The sequence below is a fragment of the Durio zibethinus genome, chromosome 12 (genome assembly GCF_047325235.1).
Source record: "Durio zibethinus cultivar Kanyao isolate XHJ-2024 chromosome 12, ASM4732523v1, whole genome shotgun sequence".
In the NCBI taxonomy this organism is placed as follows: domain Eukaryota; kingdom Viridiplantae; phylum Streptophyta; class Magnoliopsida; order Malvales; family Malvaceae; genus Durio; species Durio zibethinus.
In genome coordinates, this window is record NC_143173.1 from 408,088 (window position 1) to 434,322 (window position 26,235).

Below are 26,235 nucleotides of genomic sequence, written 5' to 3' on the forward strand. Positions count from 1 at the left end.
CTTTAAGAATGCCACAGAAAAAGACATTAGCTATATTTATTTAAGTATTTTTTTATTTAAAAAAGAAATTAGTGAAAAAAAGAAGATTTGCCCTCTTCCCAAGCGCTTCCCAAATCTCAGACCCTAAAAATCTCTGTTCTTGTGCGTCAATGGCGGCCTTGTCATCCTCATCAAGCTCCTACTCTTCCTCGGATTCCTCGTCCGACTTGTCTTCCTCACACGCCAAACGACGTCATCATCGCAGCAACCGTCGCGACAGAGACAGAGAGTCTCTCAAGATCCGGAATAAGAGTCATTCGCTAGGTAAACGACGTTGGAGAAAGCGTCGCCGCCGTTCCTCCGATTCTAACTCTTCCTCCGACTCCGATTCCTCCGGGTAAAAAAGAAAAAAAAATCATTTTTTTGTTATTTGTTAATTGCTGCTTAAGGTTAATAATTAAACAATTCAATTAAGATTTTATTAATTTTTTAATCTGTGATTGAAGTTAAAATTCATGTTAACATTCTAATGAATTGTTTAACCTAGTTTCTAACATTAATTTTTTGATGGTTAAAGTAAGATTAGAGTAGTAAAGATTTATATTGTCAGTAAATTTACATTTTTTAACAGTATTATGGGACTGGAGACTTGAAAATTAATCTGAGTTATGGCCTATGCCTTATATCTAATGCGTTTTTTGTGTGGTCATCAATGAAGGATAGTATTACCTATGCTTGTTGCCATCAAATGAAACAATGGTTTGATTTTGATTACCATAGATTTTATAGGATGGGAATTTGAAAGTGTGTAGTAAAGCTGAATGCATGATTATATCTCTTGTTTCTAAAACCAAGTGAAGCACCTTTTATAACTAACAATTTTCGGCAATTCTGAGCCAGAGCAAAAGTTGCCTTCACAATTTTTTTACCTGGATTTTCTTTTAATGACTTCATGTTGTACGTGGATGTTCGAGAAGCTGTATGCAACTATCTGGCTATTTAGTAGTTTGTTCACTAATAACCTTCACGGAGTTACTTGGTTGATGAGTTTTCTAACATTTTACAACTGCTGAATTATTGCAGAAGTGACAGTTCTTCGGATATTGAGCATGAGTTCAATCATTCAAAGGTTATTAGTTGAAGAAGGTGACAGGCCAAAGAAGGTGGTTGTTTGGTGCTCCATTTTTTCTTTTCATTTTAATGCAGTGTCTCACTTTTATTACCATTTTGCCTTTTAGTTGAAGGAAAAAGAACAGAGCACGAGTCATCAATATAAACGTCACAAGCATAAAGTTAAAGAGGTAAGCATTAATCACAATGTTTGCATCCATCCCTCCATATGAGTGTATATGTTTGTATGTATTTATGTATTATAGGTGATTTGATTTGTTTTTCTTGCTTATCCATCTGCTGTTCAGTGACAAAAGTTTTAAGATTAGGTTCATTGTTTATAAATTATATCTTATGGATATCTAGCAAAATTTCGAGCATTCATTACGTTTAAAAATTCTGTTAAGATGACATTTCTGTGGTGCTTATAATACTTTCTGCCTGTTTTATGGATTGGCTCTTTGAATTTTGAGCTAGGGTCTATGACATGATGACTGAGTGCAATTGACTTGGACTATTTTTCTGGGTTGGGTTTGCCCTGGCAATCAGAGCTATATAGAAGCAGCAGGATAAGGGAAGTAGCAGCCCCGTGCAGCTTTCTAAGGTACTTCATTGCACTCTTGTGGTTCATGATATGCTATCCCCCTTCCTCTCGTCTGTTTCTTTCTCTCTCTCTCTCTCTCTCTCTCTCTCTCTTCTATACTAATGGTAATCTGCTTTATTCAGTTTCTTGGGCGTGACAAGGATGGTGGCGTATGCAGTAGTACTGTATCTGGTAAAAAGGCAACGCTATCTTCTATTTCTTTTTGTTTATGTTGGGGACATGGGGTCTCGACCTATTGTTCAAAAATAGTGGTATAGGTACTTGTGATAATTCTTACTCTGTTATTGACATTGTTTTTGTTGTATTGCTTCTAGATTCTATTGAAACTTGATAAGTCAAAGGAGGATAAAGAGGCTGAGAGCAAAAGAAATGAATTATTGAAGTTCTTAAACGCTAGTTTTGGTTAACTTGGTGGGGCTGAAGTTCAAATGGTATTACGAAGGTAAGATTGATGGGGTGCGTTATACCTTCTCAGCATAAAAATTCAAGTATCTTTCCGAAGATCAGGTTAATCATTGCTTTACATCACATTTATAAATCATGTTTTCATTAGTCCTTACAGAATGTAGAATATCATTAATTTAAGCCTTTGAGATTTTGTGAGAATTATGGTGAGTTGCTCAGATCTCAGTGTTGTATTTCATGGATTTGGTGCTTTCCTTCATATATTGACTTTATGTGATCAATCCTACAAATTGATGAGTATTTGACACATCTGTTTAACATGCGAAAAGGACGAGATATAAAAAGTTCACATTGAGGGTATTACCGTCATTACGCATGTCCTGGCTCTACTCTATATAAACGAGGTCTTTTGGACAGAACGGAACCATCAGTTCGGTAGATTTATGAGTTAGGGTTTTTGTTTTTAAATCTGTGGAATATCTATGTAGCCACCACCCAAAAAGTTCGTACAACATTTGAAAACATCGTTTTTTTTTCATTTTTCTCTCTCCAAGGTTTGGATGATGTTTTGTTCGCACATAGTTCTTCTTGGGAATCCACTGTCTCAGAGAATGGTTCCTAGGATTTTATCTGTGCGTATAGCAAGATTTTTATTTTGATTCTTTCTGCTTGAGCCTTCTCCCTCTATTTTCATGGAGATGTGCTCCAATGTTATTGGATTACATTTCTCATTAAAATGAAGTGTTTCTTTTTCTGGGTTTTTGAAAATATAGCGTTTTTCAGGGGTTTTTCTTATACCATACTAATATGCTTGAAAAATGAAGAAATTATGAAACAGAGCAAACAAAGAGGTGATTGACCTTTAAAAGCTTATTAGGTATAAAAGGAAAGCAAATCAAGGTAGAAGGAAAACTGAGTTTGGACTCTTTGATTCTTTGTTATCTCTTAAGCGCCAAAATTGTGATCTTGTTAGATATTTGATTTTGTCCCATATTTGAGGGAAATGAACAGAGTTTGGATTTCTGAAACTGTTAAAATCTCTGCTACATTTTGAAGAAAACGACGGATGAAAACCATTCAGTCCCGCGCTCTCAACAACGAAACTTAGTAACTCCTGGCGGCCATGACAACATAGCATATGGCCCCGACTTCTTTATCGTATTTCTATCCAACTCTCGATGATAAAACTAACTCCCCGTTAACAATGAATTATGAAGCTCATACCTTGTCTTTTTTATGGTATTTCTAACGAAATCATGTCTTTTTTTCGTGGCAAAAAATTCAAGAAGATCTTCTGTCTTTGAAGATGCATGGATAATTCATCCGTTTACAGCAGAAATCGGTTTCTTACACATTGCATATGCCAACTTCTCCAAAATGCAAAACTCCCAATATCCTGGCTTTGATATTGATATATTTGGGTATCATTTTTAATCCGAGCATATGTAAATAGGTTTTCCAACGGAAAATACCAACTTACCTTGGTTCAGGTAAAAGTGTAATTGAAAACTCAAGCTCCACTCATGACTCATAATTTACTGTTTAAGACAGTAAAATTTAATTCGAATTTGATTAAATTTTAATTTTTAAATTTAAATTCAAATCAAAATAAAAATTAAATTATTTAAATTTATTTAATTAAATTCGTTCAATAAAAATAAATTTCATTTTTATATTTGATTTTAAATTTAATTATGCATTTGAGTGCAAATTTAAATTGATATATAAATATATATTTATATGGAAATTTATATAACAATTTTTTAATTAAAATAATAAAAATATATTATAATTTAAAAACAATATTAGAGTTATAAGTTATTCAAAGAAAGCATTAAGCTACTCAAATTTCATTGATTTGATATTTGATAAATCAAATTACTTGAACTTGACTTAACAATCATCAATCTAAATTCAAATTTTATCAAATCAAGCTCAAATAATTAGTTAATATTAATGTATCATTCACATCCCTTGATTGAGAATAACTCCTGTATAGGAACCTTACAGATAATTTTACAGTCATGGGTTTAGCTTGACAATTACCAGCGCCAATATCAACCAGAAGATTATTCCATAGTTTGGTAGTACATAATTCAATTAAAATGCTTAAACACGCTCCACTTTGTAGCATAAGAAAGAATGGTCCTCAAACCAGTAATTAATAAAACCATGAGCATTAACTAAACCATAAGCAAGTAAACAACTGCCAGAGAAACCTTTTAAGTCTAGCAAAATTTGGTTTGCAGTAATAAATAGCAGACAGGTCTCAGAATCAAATACTTGAGTCATCTTAAACCCTAAATCCCTTGCTGTTCCTCCTTCCTCTAGCTCTTTCAAACTTCCTTCCCTTCGAGCGCACATATGGCTTAGTGTGGCTGTGAGGGACACCGGGAGCCGGACCAAAGTGTTTAACTGCTTCCCGTGCATTCTTTGGACCTCTGAGGAGAACCTGCAATTCCACCCAAATTAGTTCTTAAGAAATCCAGATGGCATTTTTCTACTTTAAGACAAAAAATAGTAAAATAAGGCAGAGAGATTTGCTGCAAGGCATGCAAAACTAGTGTTTGATAAGGAGAAACACACAAGATGGAGAAAAGTTGAACTGAGTTGGATCATCAAGAAGGAATAAAAACATATAAGTAGAATCGAACAACGAATTATAATAGATAAATCAACAGAATCATGTTAATCAACAGGGCATCAATATCCTCATAAAGTAACTCACACACACTAATTGACATCGCAATGACATCATCTTCAGCATATTATCTGCTCTAAGAAAAATTAATGTCATGTGTTAAATGGTGCATGAAAATAACATCAGCATTGGATTGCAAAAAGTTTCAATAAAATTAACAAAGTAGAAATAAAAAATTGAAAAAAACATAACTCAAATGCCAACAGAAATCAATAACAAATCAGCATACATATATTTGAACAAAAAAAGTACCAAAAAAATGCAACAGAAGAATCCCATACCGTGTTCTGACCCAAAGGAGCCCTCAAAGCAAGTTGGTCAAAGGTCAAGCATTCTCCACCAGCCTTCTCAATCCTAGCTCTAGCAGTCTCAGTAAACCTAAGAGCAGTAACCTTCAAAGCTGGAACTTCATAAACCCTTATATCATCTGTCACTGTGCCCACTACCACAGCAATCTTATCCTCCTACAATTTATTTAAATGTATAAAAAATGAATTAAACCCAACACCATTAACAATATAATGATCCCAAAAAAACCCAGAAATATAATAAATATAAATAAAATAAATACCTTTCCATTCATGAACTGAATAAACCTAGAGAGAGATAGTGGAGGCTTGTTAACTTTGCTCATAAACAAGCGTTTCAGTATCACAGCATTGAATTTGCTCCCAGTTCTTCGTACAAGGAATCGGTAAAGCTATAACCCAAAACAAAAATCAGATCATTTATTCGAAAGAAAGAAAAAGAAGACATTTTTATGAACAGAGTGGAGGTAAAAGTAAGACCTTGACGAGAAGTTTGAGGTAAATATCATCGGATTTAGGAGCTGTTCTCTTGGACTTCTTGCTCTTACCTCCTGCAACTAAATCGATCCCCTGTTAATGCAAGACAAAACAAACAAGAAAACAAGAAATATTACAACTGTTTTTGTTGCTTTTAAGACAAAGAAGAATTGGGGAGGTCCTGGGAAAGAGGGAGAGAGACCATTGCTAAATCTCTGTTGGTGGATGCGATGTTGAATAGGCGCCGCTGCTGGTGACAGATAAGATGAACAAAATGAAAAGATGGGTTAGGGTTTTTTATTTTGAGGTTGGGGCTTGTTCAGGTGGGGTTGGATTATTGGTTTGGATGATGGTTCTTCTTTGTGAACCTACAGGTGTAATTGAACGAGTTGATTAAGAAATGGGCTGAGGGATCCAAATAAATAATATTTTTTAAAAATTAAAATATATTTAACTATTAATAGAGATTACGATTTAAATTTTATTTGTTTTTAATAATGTATAAAATTATAAATTTTTAAAATAAGATTTTAATTCGAAATTATATTATTTGTTTTGAGTTGAATTTTATCAATTCTGTTTGATTTATTAATTTTTTAAATTTAAATTTTTTATTTTTTTATATTATTTTAATATAAATTTTAATATAGTTAAATAAATTTAAGTATAAAATAATTATTTGTATTTTAAAAAAAATTAAAATATATATAAATTGATAAAAATATAATTCAATTCATTTTGATTTTTTTTATTTTTTACTTTTAATCTAAAATTCATCCGAATTTAGTATATATTTAATATCTGAATTGAATAAAAAAAATTAATACGATCCGAACTAAACACTACAATTTCGAATAGGTTTTCATTTTTGTCATTTTTTTTTCCTTTCTCTCACCCCTATATGTGATCATGCTTATAAGGAAGGGAGAGAATGGTAAAGGTTGCATGTTCTTTAGTAGTTATTGCTTTTGTGACTTTAATCCAAGTTCTGGTTTGCATCAAAGCATATAAAGAGCAGAGAAAAGCATTGCCTTTTGTTCAATCCAGATTGTTGCGAGTGGAGCACATGAAACAGACTATGGTTTAATCAGCATTCATTCCAAAATTCTGCTCTAATATTTGCTGAAACGCCCACAAATGGGAAACTTAAGGGAAAAGATATAGAGAACAATATTTCTCTACAGCATACATCAACACAAGGGAAAAGATTCATAGATTCATGTAATTGCTTCAGCTGGATACAAACATCTAAAAATAGAGAAAAACAAAGTATATATATGACTCCTTTCTTCAACTCTGTCCAACGATTGCATCGCTGGCACAGCAGTTGTTCCCAGAAGATGTTCAGTCTAGCCGCTCCATCTGGGCAATGACAGAATGCATAAATTGATTTACTTCAACTTGGAAACCTCCTAATGTTTTACAAACCTCAACCAGGTGTAGCAAGCTGTCAGTCAGAAATGGCTAGTAAAACTTATGGCCAAATTACCAGCATATGATCAATCATACACAACAATGGGGATATAATAAGTGATATAATAAACAAAGATGAAAAATGCAAGACGCAGGATCTGAATCTCTACTTTAGACATATTGCAACAAAGTAGCACCAAAGAAGAAAAACATTTTGACACTCTGCGATAAACATGTTGGTTTGTATTCAATTGAAGAACATATAATTAAACAAGACATTCCATCCAATGATCACATTGTTAAGCACAAATACCTTCCATAGACCATCATTGAGATAATGCATGTTGTCTACCCCAATTCCCTTGTTGATTTCCCTTCTGCCAACGAACCAAAAACGTAACTCGTTGTTAATCAGAGTAAAACATAATGAAGACAGTTACTGTAGTTTAACAATAGAAGAAGAATATTTATAATTAAGAAGCAAGGGATGAAACAACAGACTCTGCCTTGCACACAATGTCATGTTCTCTGCTATATTACTCTCCTTTGGGCAGGAGGTAGAAGCCACTTGGCTTTTCAGGTTCAAGTTTGGCAATCCATTTAATTGAAATGCTAAGAAACACTAGAAAACAACTCGCATGTCTTTAGCTGACATTTTGGTAAAGCCAATAGCAAGAGCATGTTGTTTTCCTCCAGCCATTATTGCCTGAAAGGATTAGTTTGACAAATCAGATATTGGGAAAATGTAAAACAGAAACATATGAACTTTGACAGAGAAGGTGATTCATACCACAGGAGTTTCTTCTTCCACTTCATCATCTAAAGCACCACCAAGGGATGTAAGACCAGGACACATTATGTTTGCACCAGCAAGGACAAATTTTACCGCACCGCAATCTACTTGCAACTATTTCAGCAAAGCCAAAATAAAGAATCATTATATTTGCATTTCCGTGACAAAAGGTTTCACTTAAAAGGCATAACAAAGTTAAAGATGTCTATACATAAGTAAAGCACAAAGCATTATAGAAGAAAGTGGAGCTTATCATGGTTAAGAAAACCAAAGATCTTTATAGTTGGCAAGAGCTAAAAAACAATCAGATAATCAGATGCAAAGTCATCCTATAATACTCTGAATATCACTCAAATAAATAGGGATCCAAAATAGAACAAAAACCAAGTATGAAGTAGCGAAGCTACAATTAAAAAGGTACAATGATGAAAAACTTACATTGGTGGAAGGAGCTGGAGGGTAGGCATGTAGGGTCCATCACGAATATTTAAGAATAGTGCAACACTATTCCACAAAACCAGATTTAAATGGTTTTGACTGCAAACAATGAAACCATTAGCATCATGCCTAAGGTATGCATGCTACGAAACAAACATTTGAGTGAGATCTAACTTGCGGAAGCAATAGTAGAAGAGCAACAAACCATTTTGCAACAATTAATGGTGCCTTCTTTGGTAGCAAATCATCCAACACAGGCTCAAGTCCTGGATACTGCATGAATGCATCAATATTAAACAAAACAAAAAATATAAGTAATTTCAGAATTCAATTGTTATCACAATTTGTGAAACCTAAATAATCAAAAATTAGTTTTAAACCTCCTCTGCAATGCTTTGCCTAATTTGTCGTTGCACAGATGCTTTTACTTGGTTTTGTGAAGACACATCTTCAGATGAAAACCTACCAAAAAGCAAAAATTTATGGAATATGGATAGATTGCCATGCTTACTAAAGTAACTCTTTTTTATTTTTTTGTTAAGCCAGTACTAAAGTAACTCAAATATCAAATTAACACATTGATAGTACTCTAAGCATAAAATATGAATCAAAGGATCTTACTCATCAGTAATTCAATATACTTCTTGAATGGTCATAAACTTGTTACTTTTTGTATTAAAAAACAAAAGAGCTTGCTTGCAAAACCTGAGCTCAATCACTCACCATCAATCACCTATTGCATACCATGATTAACCATAAGCAACTTGCAAGGTTTAGTTCCCTTAAAATGGAAGACTAACGTTCTATATACCAGAAAACCAAAATCTTTAAAATCTTAATCCAGCTTAACATAACATATATAAGGACATCCAAAGCATTCTCATTTTAGCAAAGCTCATCTTCAATAGCAAAGCCTTAGCCAACAAGAAAAATCAATATGAGGTACTTCCTTATTCAGTTATCTTTCCCTAAAGCCAAAAAAACAATTGTTGCCAAGCGCTATACAGCATAACAATTATTGCCCAATGCTCTACCTATCCCCTAAAGCATTAAAATGCTCTCATGGGTACACCCACAAAATACATTCTAAAACCCAATTACAGCTTCGTTGCTTAGTATCACTTACAAGCTGTAGTTATAAAAACCAATTAGACCAATCCCAGTGTTCCCCAATACATCCAAGTGTCAAACCAAACAAATTCCAGTTCATGATCATGCAAAGACAAAGAAAGTGATTCCTTTTGTCTTAGCACTTTTGCTGTTCTAAAGTTCAAAATTCTTTTCATAAAAAAAAAAAAAAAAAAAAAAACCGAAAAGACAAGTAGAGATAAGCAACGACCATTATCACATGTAACATGAAAAGCAAAACCCAGAACCTTAAAAATAACGAAGAATAAGAAAAATGCTTACTTTTTTAACATCTTGGTGAGAAGTGTAAAAGCAAAGGTTTTGAACGGGATCTAAGTTGGGATCTCTAAACCACTGCCGCTGCCTGTAGCACTTCAGCTATTTGGGGCATGTAATGTAAGCAACACTTCACTTCAAACTGGTATCAAGGCAATCTTTGCCTTTCAACGATGCCTGATAACTGGTAACATAACAGACCCAAAAACAAGAGGCGAAGAAAGGCACTTGGGTTGAGCTGGGCTTTGTATAATTTGGTTTTTAATGGACCTTCTATAGGACTTGACAATCTGCAAAACTTTTTCTCTGGGCCTCTTATTGGGTTATAATCTTGCTCCAAATTGGTTTTTGCTGTCTTTAACTTTGTTCCAAAGTTAAGCTATTAAACTTTGAGAAAAAAAGTTCGCTTATTAATCTCACTAATCTGACTACCCAATGTTCTCAGGAAAAATATTTAAATATGAATATTTAGCTTCTACTTGAATTGAAGATTTAAGAACGGGTTGCAAACGTTGAAATTTTAAATTTTAAATTTATAGAATTTTTTAAAAGATATGTTAATTTAATTAAGTTCTGAATTAGAAAAACAAAAAAAAAAGCATTATCCACTTTATAGCCTTTAATGAATGCTAGACTAGACTAGATTCCAGAGAGGTTGCTGTTGAAGGAAACACTTGGACAATTTCCTCCCTGTCTGCTTGTCTTCAAACGACCATTCCCTGTTCCAAGAGAACACTCCTAGCAGAAAGAGCGTCAAAACAGGGAACAAGAAAGAGAGAGAAAGAGAAGAAGAGAGATGGGTTCTTTCTTAATCCAAAGATTCTTCCTTTTTCTCCTCATTTCACAATCTGTTGCCTCAGAAACAATCTTTCTTGAAAACAAGAAGCCAACAGCCTATGAAGTTCTCAAAGACTTCAACTTTCCCATTGGTCTTCTCCCAAAAGGTGTTCTTGACTATGATCTTGATTCTTCCTCAGGAAAATTCTCAGCTTTCTTGAATGTTAGTTGTAGCTTCTCTCTTGAAGGGTCTTACCAATTGAAATACAAGAATATCATTAAAGGGTACATATCAAAAGACAAACTTGCTAGCTTGGAAGGTGTTAGTGTGAAGCTTCTCTTCATGTGGGTTAATATTGTTGAGGTCTCAAGGAGAGGAGATGATCTTGAATTTTCTGTAGGGATTGCTGGTGCCTTTTTTCCTATTGATAATTTTGAAGAGTGTCCTCAATGTGGGTGTGGAGTGAATTGCAATAATCAGCAAGTGAGAAAGATCAAGAAAAACCCTTTTGTTTCTTCTTATTAGAAGAAGTTTGAATGAGAGAATAGTAGTGTTGAAGTCTTGAATTTTATGGGTTCTTGTTGATATTTGATCCATATCAATGGAATGAGTTGTAGTTATCTTGGTAAATTGGTAATTTCTTTTAATTGTAGAATTATTTGTGGAATACATTGTTTTCTGATGGTTGCTTATTGCTTGAAAGTTGAAACTGTCTTTTGATGATGATGGGATATGGGGGATTGATAGCTATTTCATAGAATCTTGTAACAGTGTCTCAAAATATTTGTGCTTGAAGTTTGTTACCTGTATGGCTCTAGGATGGCAATGACATGTGGATGGTTCAATTTTTTTTTTTTTTTTGGATTCTGTTTGGGATGCATGTCAAGTGTCATTTGCTTCCAATGGAGCTGTTAGAATATGGCAGTGAAAATACTTACCACGGTTGATAATGGAGGCATTGTGCCAGAGTATGAACTACCTGTTTATGGTTTTAATTGAGATTGCCAATGTCTTTTGCATTAGTTGAGAGCTTCAGATAGACACAATTTCTGCATGTTCTTGATCTTAAGCCTTCTTTCTTTGCGTTGCTTTCAACATTAGGATAATTTATTTTACTCTGCAAACAGATTAAGTTGGAGCTATCTGGGAAAGGTAAACAGAAAATGTTATCTCTTCATCAGTTGTTACCTTTGGGAGTTCATAAGGCAGTCTTTTGCTCATTTGCATCTGTATGTCTGATTCTGTGCGGAGTGAGAATGACAGTATAACATGGGATTCAACTTTCTTGAGGAATGAGAATGATGGAATTCAATTGGCCTTGATTATGTGATGCGACTGTGTTAGTTACATCTGGAAACAATGCATGGCAACGAATTTGTACTGCTTCAGCCAGCCTGAATCCGGGAATATATCAGATGTGAGGGAGAGTAGATATTGTTAATGCAGGCCTGGCTAATAGTTTCGTTAAAATCCTTCCAGTTTCAGAGTTGAGCTTCTCCAGTAACCCTCTGGCTTTTGCACCGGATTCCTTCAGAACTCCAGTGAGATCAGGATTGGAGGTTCAGCCAAAGTAACTCCTCAGCCAGCTCAATGCTAATCATTTGCATGCAACTACATTTTTTTCCGAGATTGAAAGTGACTTCCTTATACTTCACTGATAATTTAAAATATAATATAATGATATGATATGAATATAATATAAAAAAATATAAATATGATATAATTTAAATATTTAATAATATAATTTAACAAAATCAATAAAATATTTTTTTATATTTTTATATTTAACATAAATTATGATAAATTTTAATATTTTATATGATATAAATATATGAATCATCAAATCTGTAAACCATAGTTCCGGTCCTGCTGCAAAGAGAAGGCTTTCCGGATGAAATTGACTGCTAGTATTTATGCGCCTCTCTGACTATATTATATCTTATTGAATTCTATACACACCGCTATTTCAATCCTGCTACCTTCCATCAATTCAACATCAAATGTTTATATGGAATTTTGTCCTTGAATAGACAAATAAGCTTTTCTGGATTCAGATTGCCCCCGATGTCCTGAGGTCCAATGATATCAGCTTTCATTAAAATGCTCAAATCCACCAGTGAAGGAAATGCTTATCCTTCTTTCTTTGTCTGGATAACCCTTGGATGATCTATGATAGCGTGCCTTTACGTCATTTTATCAATGAACCCTTATCAATTAACCCTCAAAAAAAGTTAAAAAGAAAATGAAATGCATCGCCACAAAGTACAAAAAACATAGCTATCTCAATGATTATTAATTGGCCAGCAAAGAACATATTTTCAATAGCTCTGTGACTTGTTAAAAGGATTAATCATTAGGAAAACCGAAGAAAGACTCGTACTTACCTTGCTTGCTTCATAACAAAATTTTATTTTTCTAAACAAAAAAAATTTTCTGACACCTTATCTATTTAATTCTTTAAAATTATGAAAAATTATTATGAAAACAGCTTAGTTGGAGGCATTTCCATTTCTGTTGACATGACATAACTCCGCTGGCTACCAACAGCAAATTTGGGTTCCTTTAGGTTGGTCAGCCAATTTGGGTTCCATTTCTGATGACCCCATCTAAAAGTATTCGTTTCCTCTCTGATATTATCACATACAATACCCAATTTCATTTCTTTATAATTCCAAAAGGTTTCCAAGTGTGTCTTTTACCTTATTTAGTAGTAGTATTCTTTTATTTACATCTGCTAACCTGCGCTGCTCAGATTTGTGCCATGTAGCAATCCCAAAGGCCTTGCCTTTGAAGGTTTCAAACTATTGGTGTTGGTCATGTCGAATCTTTTCTTGGCAGTTGGCATAGATAAAAAGCTTATACTTAAGAGAGAGAAAATTTACAAATTTACAAAAAATATATAAAAATATATAAAAATATAAATATAGAGAGAGAAAAGATTCATAAAGAAAATGACAACAACCAATATCCATGAATTACTCTAAATATCTCTGTCTTCTTTGATCCACTTCTTTCCGTATTGTAGAGGTTGGTTCTCTTTCATCTAAAAGGTTTGGCTTGATTTTTCTCATTTCAAACATAGCCTTTGTTCTCTGTCTCTCTATCTGAATAGTTTGAGTCTTTTTATTCATTTCTCTTTCTAGCTATACCCTTTGTTTCTTGTCTGTTGTTTGTCTCTCCCTCATTAAAGGGTTGAACAGAGTTGAGTTGGATTATCTATATTTTGCAAAGAATTTTTGGTGGTGAATTTGAAGGTGAAAATGATGATGATGACAATGGAAGGAATGATGGATAAGGGAGTATTGGATGATATAATAAGAAGGTTGTTGGAAGGGAGAGGAGGCAAGCAGGTTCAGCTTTCTGAAGGAGAGATCCGTCAGCTTTGTGTTAATGCTCGTCAAATCTTCCTCTCACAGCCTATTCTGCTTCAGATTCATGCTCCCATCAGAATCTGTGGTCAGCTTTCTCTCTCCTTTCCTCTCTCTTTTCTATTGAATTATGACATTACAAGGTCGTTATTTTGTATTTCTGGTTGTTGGTATTTAATGTATTGATGGTTTTCCTTGGTAAGATTTTGATAGCATCAATTTTTGAAGCGAAATTTGGGAATTGTTTTGGTTTCTCATTTAAATTGTATAATTTGTGGAAATTGCAGAAGAATTCCTATGTTGGGGGAGATAAATTTGTGATAATTTCTATGCCAGGTTCATTTGGATATGGCTTTTTTCCTGTTTTTGGATTAGTCCTGCAATTCATTTCCTTTCTGTGTTAAACTGCCTGTTAATAATTGAATTAAAGCATATAGGTTGGTTGAAAGAAACGGTTTTTGTGTACAATTTTGCATTTTCTTTGGTAATTGGGAAACAAATCTATCTCCAAGTCAGTTGAGCAGCATATATATATATATATATATGTATATATATATATTTTGTCTCCAATGTTTATGTTGATGTTGTTATAATGTGCATTTGAGATCCATTATCCCCTTAACCTAACCCATAATTCTGATTTGGGGGTCTTTTACAGGTGATATACATGGACAATACCAAGATCTCTTGAGGCTCTTTGAGTATGGTGGCTATCCTCCTGCTGCAAACTACCTGTTCCTTGGGGATTATGTTGACAGGGGCAAGCAAAGTTTGGAGACAATATGTTTGCTTTTGGCCTATAAAATAAGATATCCTGACAGAATTTCTCTCTTAAGGGGAAACCATGAAGATGCAAAGATCAATCGGGTTTATGGGTTTTATGATGAGTGTAAAAGGAGATTTAACGTTAGGCTTTGGAAAATATTTACCGACTGCTTTAACTGTTTACCCGTAGCTGCACTCATTGATGAGAAGATACTTTGTATGCATGGAGGGTTGTCTCCAGAGTTGGAAAATTTGGATCAAATAAAGGAAATTCAAAGGCCAACTGAAGTTCCTGATAATGGTCTTCTCTGCGATCTACTTTGGTCTGATCCCGATCCAAAGGTTGAGGGCTGGGCAGATAGTGATCGAGGAATTTCATGTACCTTTGGAGCTGATATAGTTGCTGAATTTTTGGATAAGAATGACCTTGATCTCATTTGCCGAGGTCATCAGGTAAGCGAGTTTCTTTGAGCAAAGATGAACAGTGATTACGAATGTATGATTATAGTTTTACATGTGTAATGGAGCTTTTATCACCTTTTCGCACTTACTGAATTCAGCATCATATAGGTTTAAGTTAGGATACAAACCAGTTTAGTTTAGACCTTACAATTGTTCAAAAACACCAATCTTGTTTTTAAAGCATCTCTTGTCTCTGTTTGCATGAAAATGCAATCAACATAACAATGCTTAGGAATGGCATTACCTAGCATGTCATGAATATTTTTATAATTGTATGAGTTATCCGGTTGGTAGTATAATTTCAAATTATTTCAAAATAGTAATTGGAAAAGAGATGATAGCATGCATTTTGATAACCATTAACCACCCCAAACCAGCAAACTAGTGTGACAGTTATCTTTTTGCGATTATGATTGGTGGTTGTTGGTACCACTGTTCATCATTTTGCAACGCAATGCATACATCTGGACTAGCCTTTGAAAGTATCACCAATTGGGATATTATAATTATTTCATCCAATTTGTATGGATTGAGATTTTTCTATGTTTTGATTTGCAGGTTGTGGAGGATGGCTATGAGTTTTTTGCTAATAGGAGATTAGTAACAATATTTTCAGCTCCAAACTATGGCGGAGAGTTTGACAATGCTGGTGCTCTATTGAGTGTTGACGAAGCGCTTGTGTGCTCTTTTGATATATTGAAACCAGCTGATAATAAAGCATCACCAAGTAATTCTAACAAAGTGACACTGAAAAAGGTATGTACACTCAAGCAAAAGTATTATATCCTGGTTTTAATAGTGAACAACTAACTTCAGAAAACATTCAGTCTTGCCTATGCATGGTTAAATCTGTTGTGTTTCTGTTCTCAACAGCCTCCAAAGATTGGAAAGATTTGACGCGCTGTAAGGGTTTTTAAGAAGTAGTTGACTCATATAGAAAATTCGGCATGCTTATAAATGGACTTTACAAGAAAACCTACCGTGAGGTCGATGCTTGCCGGTTATTTAATTGTAAGAAAATTATCAAAAAATCTGTACATCAACTACCTCTTTTCTCTTCTGTGCAGTAACAAAAATTTTTGTTGACTTTTGTTTTGGACAAGTTTTTGTATGCTATGTGATCTGGTACTCACCATTAGCGTGCGAGTACGGGATCAACCTACTTTTATATTGAATGTATTTGTACATCAACTACCATTTTCTGGTTATCAATAGGCTAATTAGAGGCTAGAGGATAAATATGTATGTCAGAAATGGACTTTCAACATGAAACTGAACATGCTGTTGAAAGAATTGTTTTCTGGTAGTAATGATGATATCCATTACTAATTTAAAGCAATCATTACTAAATTAAAAATGATTGATAATGAAAGAATATTTCAATTCCAAGGAAATAAAAAGACCCCTAAGCATGATAAGAAAGAGACTTATTGCTCTCATATATTGTATTTTAAGGTGTATCAGCCAAATCTATAGAAGCATAAAATAGCTTTCTTCATATTCTATAAATTTCTTTATTAAAAAATAATTTTGTCCGCAATCAACTTAAACGACATGTTTGAATCTTGATCGGTCTAGCCCTCAGTGCTCCAACCTCCCAAGAGTTAAAAACAACCGGAACAGTCGAATAGGGACCGAAACAACGTTAATCATAAATGTGACGTCAAACAGTCCGGTAGTCCTGGGTGTTCCGGTATTCGTTTACCCAAGTATTATGTAGATTCGACCCATGGAATAGTCATGGGTTTTGTCCCACATGCAGAGCGAACAATCCCGTTTGAGGCCCAATTTCAAGGGAACCAGATTGAATGAGGTCCATCAATGAGTTAAAAACATGCTTGGGCCTTTTATAAAATTAACCTCCAAATCAAATCTTCCTACGTAATTAAGCCCATACTTCCATGAATCTGGTGTTTAAATCGCAGCTTCCATCTTCTTTTGAAACTTCTATAATACAAAGATTTTGTATTGATTCCTTAAAACAAGAGAACGTCGGCCACGGTTTCCACTACCAAGCACTGCAATCTAAATCTGTCGAGTTTGATTCTATTAGGTGTTTTTTTTTTTAAATTAAATTTCAAGTCATATTAAGTTGAATTTTTTTTTTCAAATCAAAATTAAATCGAAATCAAATTTTAAACAAACTCTTCTCACCTCAATCAGATTTTATATAAAATATTTTTTATTATTTATTTAATTATATATGTTTATATTTATTTAATTTATATTTATATTAAATAATATTTTAGATCAAATCAATTATAATTTTATATATATATATAAGTTAGGTGGAATTCAAATATAAAAATAATATTTTAATATTTACATTCAAATATTAAATTAAAAAAATCGAATAAAATCGAGAGCCTAGAAAAACCCACCCCGACCCTTGCCAGCTCTAAACCTAATCACATAACGAAAAACGACAGATTCCAAGATATGATAGAAAAAAGCCCCCACCATTTGTTGATTAAGGCCATCACAACCACTATCTGTTCTACCTTTAACAAACACTATCCCATCCAACACCGAAACCCCATTATACTGCTGGCTCCACAGAAACAAAAAACACAACAGTTCGCAAATCATGAGCAAGAGAAACCGACACTGAAATCTTATTCCGACAAGCTCGAGAGAACAAACAAACTGCAGAGGGAAACGATTACAAGCTCTATATACAAGTCGCATTCGTACATTACCATCCTAAAGAACCATTTAAGCCCTACCAGACTGACATACATAAACTTAAGCTGCAAAGATATAGAAGCTAGCTAGCATAGGAGAGAAGCTCATATCTCACACGTCGTAGGGAGGACGAGGGCTCCTTGGTCCAACCTCCCCGGCCTTCTCGTACGCATCCGATGTAGATCTTCTCCGAAACCGGTACAAGTCTCTGCCTCCTAAACAACATATCATCCACAATAACAGCTTTACTCGGTATTATAATTACTACCATCTGTCCATATCCATCTACTAATTCCATTACAACATATCATAATCAACTAAATGCAATTATGGGAATGGTAGGGTTGTTTATGCAATCTACACATTCAATCTTAACCGTTCGTATATTAATGAGAAAACGTAAAATGCACGAAAACACGAAATGTCAAATTCGGACAATAATTCACTAAATTTAGGAAAAATGCATCCAAAACTTTAGTAATTGTACAACAACGACATCTAACATCAAACAAACATGGCAAAGTTTGTGACATATATTTTGCTACACAAGATAAAACCTTGTGTTTATAGCTATGATTTCAACATCAATATACGTGGATTGTTGTGACATTATACCCCACAAAGAAAAGACCCACTCCATCAAAGTCAAAGACACCATGAATTATTTTTACAAAGTCAACAATAACCTTATATAACCTAAATAGGGCAGATATATTTCTCTAAAATAGGACAGAATTGTCAATTTCCAAGTCTTAGACGAAAGTCACACTTGCATCCACCTATCATTGCATTATCATTATCCATATCTACCCCCCTAAAGCCCACTTATCACTAATAGAAAAGAAATATTAAGCTGACAGAACTACCCTTCATCAGTCCACTTATGGAGATGTTTCTAGACAACCCGCTCCACCTTTCCAGGAGAAGACATTTTCAGATTTGAGACATATATCAGGGACAAATTCGGCATTTTAAGAAATATATCAGGCACAAATTCGGCAATTAGAGAGTAAAAAATATAAAATATATAGAAGTATTACCAGAAAAAGGAGATACCGGAGGAGTTGACCCGGCTGGCGAAACCGGAGGCGATCCGCTCTGGTAACCTGGCGGTTTTACGATCATAATAGTCCGTGTCACTCTCGTCGCTTCCTCCGAAGTTTTATCACCGTACGATCTCACACTCCCGCCATCAGATTCTGATCATTAGATCGCCAAACGAAATGCAAATAATTACGAAAAATAATAAATAAAATCTTAAACGTCTGACGCAAATAATAAACTTCCATTGCATAACAATTTTTTCTTTGTTAGTAGCTGCTCGCCATTTCGATTTAACGCTTTCTATTAATTATGGTGACAATTTTGATTGCTTTTAGTGAGATCATTGTTGTTTTATATATGACTAAAGAGCGTCGCCGCCATCGAAGTGAAACAGCTACCGTTTTGGGAGGGAGAAGGAGGGCCTAAGCGTACCCTTGGCGGCGTTAGGCCGGAAAGTGAAAGTGGAGTGCTTTCGGAGCTTGCCGAGGCCGTTATCGGGTCGGGGACCCGCAACGGTGTCGTCCCACAACTGGTCAAGTAACCCCATATGATTGTAAGCTAATCAGGAGATCTAAATCCGGCGTACCTTTATATGCCGCTTCGTTAAAGAAACGTGATAGCCAGGATAGAGAATTGATTGAACCGGGTAAGGCAGATATTTAAAGACAGGATGTTAAAGGTCGAACAAGTTAGAATAAATATGGACCGTTGATTCGGATCCGAAAACGTAATGACGTGGCAAATAGATCGAGGAGCACGTAGTTGGCGATAAGATGAGTTGTGAGAGGTGGCTCGAAAAACTCGGAAATCTCAGGAGTCGGGGATTGTCACGTGACAAGGTCATGTTTTATGATTGCTGAAAATCGAAAATACCCTTTAACTTTATCCAGTTGGATTATAAATGGTCAGGCTGTTGGAAGAAATTACGAGGCTGACCAAACTAGACTCTCATCCGCCATTTGATATAATGTAGTATTTATCACGAGAAAGTAGTAGAATCTTGACGACGATAATTAATCTGCTTTATTATTAATCATGTTTAATTAAAAATTCCGTGATTATCACACCAATCTGCTGCTGTGGGACTGCTTAAAAGAAGCGCACCGTCCCAAAAGCATTGTTTAAGAAATTTTGATGGGGAAATGATGGTTACTAAGGCGCAATCTACTCTGTTACACTATTAAACTTTACTTGAAATTTCAAAATTGAAAACTTAATTCTAAATCAATCGAGTTTCATTTTTTATATTTGTAATTGACTCTATGAAATTATAGATATTAATATTAAATATTATATTTTTATTATTTATTTATATATTTTTAATAAATAAAAAATAAATTAAATTTATGAACATCTCAAATCTAAATATTATAATATTTAAATTCGAATAATTTAAATTTAGCTCAATAATAAATAAACAAGTCGAGCTAAAATTTTTTTCAAGCCTGAATAATTCAATAGTAGCTTGATAATAATGACTTCAGCTTAAGCACATTATTAAAATCAAGTTGCCAAGTCGATTTCTCTTAATTTCTTCCTCTTGTCTTCATCCAAAAAGATTTCAAGTCAAATTCTTTACCTAACCACAAAAACCCAAACCTTTACTCAACTTCTAGCTTTACTTCAATGCGTCAACACATTGCTTTAGACCAAGAACAAAGGATGATTCAATACATCAGAGTTCAGTTTACCGATGGAAAATATATCAATAATACTAGGACAAGAACATAAAAGCATTACAATATAAACTGCATTTTAGGCTGTTTGTTTTGGTGCAAGTAGTGATCGTTCTCAACCAACTAAAATAGAACAGCATTCAAAGGACAAATGAAGAATGTATTCGACCATGAATCTAGCACAGGTTAAGCAAACTAAACGCTTTTTCTAAAATTTTCTAAATTTAAAGCAATTTGACACCTGCTTCCCTGAGGGAATCCATGACAGCCTTCACCTTACCATGATACTTCTGTTCTCGCTTTAAGAAAACAGAAACAGCGGGTATCTCTTTCAGCAGCAAGCGTTCCCCGAGTATCTTCCCAATCTTGGCGGCAGCTGCCACGTCCCGAGTAGATCCTATGCTTGACCTGAGGGCCTTCTCCTGTGAGCTTGCTGAAGATGCCACAGTTGCAGTGGGAGAATGGATTACTTGGGCACTAACATAGTTGTTTGTGAAATGCATCTTCAGGACATAGGGCTTTAGGAATTTCAGAATTCTTGGCGGTCTAACAGGTGGAGGGATAACCATCTCTATCCACAAAGCAAAAAAAAGAAAAAATATGTAAATGATCATTTTATGGAGAAAATGCCACTGAAATTTGATTGTAGGGGATCAAAATTGTAAAGAGGAATATCTCAAATTGCAGAGAAAAGCTTACTGGCCATCTGTATGAAATCCGATTTTAGAAAAACTTATTAGCAAGAGCAAGATTGGTGCGAAAAACTTGTACTAAATCAAAAAGCAAAGCTTCTGAGATTTGGAAATGAATTGGGAAAACCTTCCAGCGTGTAAACTAAGGTGTAATCGAGCTGAGTCAATACAACAAAAAGTTCGAACTCAACTCAAAATTCATTATTTGATACTTGAGTCGAGCTCGATCAATTATTAAATTTCAAACTCGAACTCGATACAAAATAAAAATTAAATTACTTGAGTTCGCTCAATTACGGTTGTTTATCAAATAAAAAAATGAGCTTCGTTCCCATGCTCGACTTCAAGCTCAATTATTTGTATTCAAATTTGAGCTCCAGCTCAAATTTATACACAACAACTTATTAGTTGCTCTTACAAGCATTTTATCGAACACGTTTTATGACATATCGAATGCCTGTTAATAGAAGGCTAATCCGACCAAAAAATAAATGTTTCTATGAAATCTAACAATAATCGGAACTTAACCAGAAAATGAAACAAATAATTGCCTATACCCAGAAACATAGATTCGTGATTATATAAAGCTGACCTGAATTGACGATGGTGCTGTTTTCGGGTTCGAATCAGAAGCATAGAGGAACGATACTTGTTTGCTAGTGTCGTGTCAAGCGTTTTGAACACATAAGGGGAAAAGTGAGTTTTGAACCGAAATGTTGGGCTTGGTGAGGCCCACATTCATAACGCTGTCTAAGAGAAGGAAAGTCCATCTTTGTTATTACAATATTCAACTTTTTATTTTTTTATTTTTTTTAAATATCAAATATATTTTTTAAAATTTTATAAATGGAATTAAAAATATTATATATATATCATAAAATATATTTAAAAAATAATTAAAAATAAAAATAAAATATTTATTAATATCTTAACATAATTTATGAAATTAAAAATTTAAACGAATAATATATCAAATATTGACTTTTTTTAATAATTTGTTCGTAATAATATTTTATAATAAAGAAAAAAGGATTGTTTCGTTATAACAAAATAAATGCCTAATTTATTAAAAAAAAAAAACAATAATTGCTTACTCATTGCATTATGAAACCCTATACAATTCGTATTGATATATGTTACATTTTTTCAATTAAGGCTTTTCTTTACAAATGCATTGGAGGACAAACAAATTTGAATTCAATATTTTATACCAATTATTGAAGTAAATGTTCAAATATTAATAGAATATATTTTTAAGCAATATCCATTCATTTAATTTGTATGATTATTTTTTATTTATTTCTTTCATTAATAATAAAAAAAAAAAACTCATAACTTATTTGAGCAACTTTAATTGTAACTTTAGCTTTAGCTAGGTATTAAGCAATTTTAAGACCAAATAATCAACAATATCAACCACATATCACTCCATATCGATGATTAATATAACTTTTACAAACAAAAATTATAATGCTATCATATATTATAGAAATCTACACTTAACTTAAAAAGTATCATCCATTTTGACTCAAATATTTCATAATTTTGTTACATAAAAAATATCTCACAAATTTGAAATTAAGTCTCAATTTATATATACACCAAAATTTGAATAAACTCAATATAAAGTACATAGAGATCATAAGATCATATTAAAAGTTGAAATTTTAAAGATGATTCTAATGGTATAGTATTTAATTTTCGTCTTAAAACACACAAAAATCATAAAATCATATCAGAAATTAAAATTTTAGAGGTAGCTCAAACGGTATAATACTTAGTGGTCGTCTAACTGATAATTATTCTGATATTATTTATGAAGATTTATACTTAACTTATTAAATATTATCCGCTTTGATCAATAAATCTCATGAGTTTATTTTATAAAAAATATTTTATAAATTTAAAATTATATCTATATGTATCATAATAGAGTTTCAAATTATTTAGATATGAAATTAGTACTATATATATTATTAATTTTTTAATATATTTCAAAAGAGTATCGAAAATTCTCAGTTGAATTAAAAGGTTTTAAGAATTTTGGTGCCATATTCCCCTTCCAGGTTTACCAAAACCAGATTTCAACTAGATATGTGACAAAATCATTGTAGTAATAGTGGTTTTCACAGCCTAGAAATCTGTGCATTGCGTGTCCAAATTCATCATTTCATATTCTTCACTGTCAGTTTTTTACACCATTGCTTGCATTTGAAGGATCTGCACAATCTGCATTTCCTGTTCCTTACCTATTTCAATGTCCAACACCCAATTGCAGTCCTTGAGTGACAAATGGGACAGTTCCTACTAAGCTTGTGTTATTTGCTTCAGCTTCAATATGCTCCGTACACTCATCCAGGCATCAGGTCAAAAACGCAAAGTACAATTTGTATGCATCAGGTTGGATTGGTCAAAACTCAGAGTCATTTCCGCTGCAAATGAGCATTTGCCTTTTGTTTTTCCCTAGAACTTAGATCGAATATTACGGAAGATTATTTCATCTTCGAGGTAAGGAAGTCGTCAATTCAATTAAAATTTATGAATTTGTTAAATTTTTATTTATAAATTTTTTAGATTTACAAATTATTTAATAATGAAAGATAGTGAGAGATTGAAATTTTGGATTTTCTAATATTACTGTCAATCGATGCGTCCGATTCAAGAATTTTAATTCGATTCTCTTTCGAAGCTAGAGCCGAAAGCGTCGTCAGATGAACTTTTCCATGTACAAGTGCAATTCACGTGAAACCTTTCTCCACCTTGAAAGTTAATATTTGTTACTATCACCACAATACCGCTCCGCCCGCACACCCAGCGTTCGCCCCTTGCTACTTCTGCCAACCCTTGCTGGCTTTTCTTCCTTCTTGTTACTGTACAACTTAGATCAAACACCGATGTATTCCATTTCTCAATTTCTTTTGTGTGAAATAAAACCTTTCTACTTTAAACTTGAGCAGTTTGGTCAGTGGCTACTGTGAATATAAGAAAGTGTTACCCCTTATCTCATGATAAGGCATGGTCATGCATATATAATTGCAACAGTACCGCATGTTACAGTTCCACGCAAATTGATGATGAAATTAGATGCGTATTGCCATAGTGGATCCTCTTGGCAGAGTGTTTTTATTAGGGAACTTGATTTTTCAGATAGACTTACAAATACAAAAGCCAGAAGAATTAATCATGGCAAGCGAAGGGAGAAACTAAGGTGAAGTAAGGGCAGTGAAAGATAATAAAATTGAGCCATATAATTTACCTTTCTGATCATATCTGTACTTTCACAAGTGAGCTTTTGCACTGCAATCACCAATTTGAGTGTGAGAAAGGGTGGGGAACTCATGGTGGAGAAGGGGAGCACGTGCATAGTTCACTTGGGACATCTAAAACTCGAGATTATAAGCTAAACAGATCGAACTTGCACGTGCCCTGCTTCTCCAACAAGAGCTACTCACCCAACATGACAAAAAAAAAAAAAAAAAACCCACAGAACAAAAGTTTAAGTGATCATATGAGTGGAGAAAGCAAAAAAACTCATGCATTTATATTCAAGTTTTTTCAAGAGAGGGGAAAAAAAGGTGAAAAAAGAGTGAGATTGAGTCTAGAAGTGGGCATTCTTTAAAGACACCTCCCCAAATATAAGTTTTCAGGAACCTGTTAGCTTTGTAACAAATAGGCCAAAAGGCCCTACCCCCATGCCATTCTTAATGAATTTCAAGATGAAAATGATGCAAAACACACCCCCTTCAATTAATTAACAATGCCATATATTGTCACTACTCTCTCTGGTGAGAAACCATCACTGCCCTTATCAATGAGAATCAAAGCTGTGGGGTCCCAACCTTTCTTCTTGAACGTTACATGCAAGTGCAATGTGATGAAAGTGGGATTTTGAAAAATATTCTGTAGAATTGATGGTATCCATCCCCCAATAATAGATATGCATATGACCTTGAATTTGACACAACTTCCAGTGAATCTTATTCTTACTGGTTTTGATTAGTTGGTTGATATGTTACCTATTACGTATGAATTGGGTCAGTTTAGTGCCTTTGTGGGATATTTTCTGCCGTTAAATAGAGCAAAATCCAATTCTTTTACCCAAGATTTGCTCATCATGCCATCACAAATCTGTATTGGAACTTGAAAATTCTTGATATCTCATTAGTTAACTTGTTAGACTAAACTCGGAGTTCAAATCTTTGTTAAAAAATCAAGTCATGTCGTTCTTTAACTCCTGTCAAACTCGAGTCTGATTGTTGCTTTTGGCATTGCTAGAGAGACACAATCGGAGAGATATTGGTCCTTTTTTCTTCACTGTCATCCTGTTAGCATTAATACATTTAAGATACTTAACGTGCTTCAAATAAGTACTTAATTTCTTCAGTTTCTTTTTTTTTTTTTTGTTAAACACTGATTAAACACTGTTTTTAAGAGGGAGATTTGATTTTATGGGTATTTACCTTGTCACTCAGTAAAAATATGTGTGTTCATCCAATGCAGGCCTAATCTGAGATTCTAAAAGTTCAAATATTGAATGCTGGTAACTTGACATTTGAGCAATTGAATTGTAGTAAAAGGGAGGAAGAGACCTTGGCTTTTGGCATGGTAAGGACTGGATGGAGGTAAGCCTGATGCAGCAATAACCAGACACAGGCAGATCAGTCTAAGAAATTGCACGTTGGGGTTGCGTGTTGGACCCAAGTTTTCGATTAAAGATAAGACAGCAGAGAGAAAAAAAGGGTTCTTATTTATCTTCTTCAAAGAAGTTTTTAGTGTTCGTTTTGGAGAGAATAGGGGGAATCCCTATCTTTGGTAGGAATTTACTTCCTTGCTTCACTCACCCCACCTGACCAAGTCCAAGATTCTTCGCTGTCTTATAAATGTTTTACCAAGAGAGAAAGAAACCAATTGAAAAGCATATTATTGAGCAATGCTGCAATGATTAAACATCCCCACATAAGTTTTCTCTATTCAAATAAAGGATTTAGCAAAATGTAAAGCTTATAACAAATAAGTGAAACAGATGGAAATCAAATCATGGCATGACTAGGAACAAAGGTGACAAAGCAACTAGCATAACAATTGGTCGTTCTCAGATATCAATCTTCTTCCTCATCCTCGTTCTCAGCAATG

At 33.9% G+C, this 26,235-nt stretch overlaps 6 protein-coding genes and 1 pseudogene across 11 annotated transcripts; 3 read left to right on the forward strand and 4 right to left on the reverse strand.

Moving 5' to 3' along the window:
- Nucleotides 1–13: 13 nt before the first annotated feature.
- On the forward strand, nucleotides 14–2,299 carry LOC111297894 (uncharacterized; annotated as a pseudogene). The gene is made up of 6 exons (XR_016346781.1): nucleotides 14–376; nucleotides 1,063–1,142; nucleotides 1,218–1,280; nucleotides 1,567–1,693; nucleotides 1,816–1,864; nucleotides 2,008–2,299. The product of XR_016346781.1 is annotated as an uncharacterized LOC111297894 (transcript).
- Nucleotides 2,300–4,259: 1,960 nt separating this feature from the next.
- LOC111297281 (large ribosomal subunit protein eL18y) lies at nucleotides 4,260–5,942 on the reverse strand. The gene is made up of 5 exons (XM_022891964.2): nucleotides 5,787–5,942; nucleotides 5,588–5,677; nucleotides 5,371–5,499; nucleotides 5,081–5,263; nucleotides 4,260–4,550 (listed from the first exon to the last, which is right to left on the reverse strand). The coding sequence occupies exons 1-5, from the start codon at nucleotides 5,787–5,789 to the stop codon at nucleotides 4,392–4,394; spliced, it is 564 nt and encodes a 187-aa protein (XP_022747699.2). The 5' UTR covers nucleotides 5,790–5,942; the 3' UTR covers nucleotides 4,260–4,391.
- A 708-nt stretch (nucleotides 5,943–6,650) lies between these two features.
- LOC111296240 (uncharacterized) lies at nucleotides 6,651–9,918 on the reverse strand. Of its 2 annotated transcripts, XM_089768878.1 has the most exons (8): nucleotides 9,639–9,918; nucleotides 8,609–8,690; nucleotides 8,434–8,501; nucleotides 8,229–8,327; nucleotides 7,788–7,904; nucleotides 7,499–7,703; nucleotides 7,311–7,374; nucleotides 6,651–7,031 (listed from the first exon to the last, which is right to left on the reverse strand). In XM_089768878.1, exons 1-5 carry the CDS (start codon nucleotides 9,647–9,649, stop codon nucleotides 7,895–7,897), a joined length of 270 nt encoding a protein of 89 aa, XP_089625004.1. In that variant the 5' UTR covers nucleotides 9,650–9,918; the 3' UTR covers nucleotides 6,651–7,031; nucleotides 7,311–7,374; nucleotides 7,499–7,703; nucleotides 7,788–7,894. The 2 variants fall into 2 exon arrangements, with proteins under 2 accessions (XP_089625004.1, XP_089625003.1); XM_089768877.1 differs by having other exon boundaries at nucleotides 7,311–7,703.
- Nucleotides 9,919–10,219: 301 nt separating this feature from the next.
- Nucleotides 10,220–11,079, forward strand: LOC111297161 (uncharacterized protein At5g01610-like). The gene has a single exon (XM_022891793.2). The coding sequence runs from the start codon at nucleotides 10,429–10,431 to the stop codon at nucleotides 10,933–10,935; it is 507 nt and encodes a 168-aa protein (XP_022747528.2). The 5' UTR covers nucleotides 10,220–10,428; the 3' UTR covers nucleotides 10,936–11,079.
- Nucleotides 11,080–13,174: 2,095 nt separating this feature from the next.
- On the forward strand, nucleotides 13,175–16,213 carry LOC111297006 (serine/threonine-protein phosphatase PP1). 2 transcript variants are annotated; one of them, XM_022891526.2, is made up of 4 exons: nucleotides 13,180–13,866; nucleotides 14,437–14,996; nucleotides 15,564–15,761; nucleotides 15,879–16,213. In XM_022891526.2, the coding sequence occupies exons 1-4, from the start codon at nucleotides 13,671–13,673 to the stop codon at nucleotides 15,900–15,902; spliced, it is 978 nt and encodes a 325-aa protein (XP_022747261.2). In that variant the 5' UTR covers nucleotides 13,180–13,670; the 3' UTR covers nucleotides 15,903–16,213. The 2 variants fall into 2 exon arrangements, with proteins under 2 accessions (XP_022747260.2, XP_022747261.2); XM_022891525.2 differs by having other exon boundaries at nucleotides 13,175–13,866; nucleotides 15,564–16,213.
- A 1,382-nt stretch (nucleotides 16,214–17,595) lies between these two features.
- LOC111296633 (dormancy-associated protein homolog 3-like) lies at nucleotides 17,596–19,375 on the reverse strand. Of its 3 annotated transcripts, none has more exons than XM_089768875.1 (3): nucleotides 19,167–19,375; nucleotides 18,747–18,889; nucleotides 17,596–17,961 (listed from the first exon to the last, which is right to left on the reverse strand). In XM_089768875.1, the coding sequence occupies exons 1-3, from the start codon at nucleotides 19,279–19,281 to the stop codon at nucleotides 17,773–17,775; spliced, it is 447 nt and encodes a 148-aa protein (XP_089625001.1). In that variant the 5' UTR covers nucleotides 19,282–19,375; the 3' UTR covers nucleotides 17,596–17,772. The 3 variants fall into 3 exon arrangements, with proteins under 3 accessions (XP_089625001.1, XP_089625002.1, XP_022746767.2); XM_089768876.1 differs by having other exon boundaries at nucleotides 17,596–17,905; nucleotides 19,167–19,374; XM_022891032.2 differs by having other exon boundaries at nucleotides 17,596–17,905; nucleotides 18,731–18,889; nucleotides 19,167–19,373.
- A 1,002-nt stretch (nucleotides 19,376–20,377) lies between these two features.
- On the reverse strand, nucleotides 20,378–21,850 carry LOC111296634 (uncharacterized). The gene is made up of 2 exons (XM_022891033.2): nucleotides 21,695–21,850; nucleotides 20,378–20,981 (listed from the first exon to the last, which is right to left on the reverse strand). Exon 2 carries the CDS (start codon nucleotides 20,977–20,979, stop codon nucleotides 20,635–20,637), a length of 345 nt encoding a protein of 114 aa, XP_022746768.1. The 5' UTR covers nucleotides 20,980–20,981; nucleotides 21,695–21,850; the 3' UTR covers nucleotides 20,378–20,634.
- Nucleotides 21,851–26,235: the final 4,385 nt, after the last annotated feature.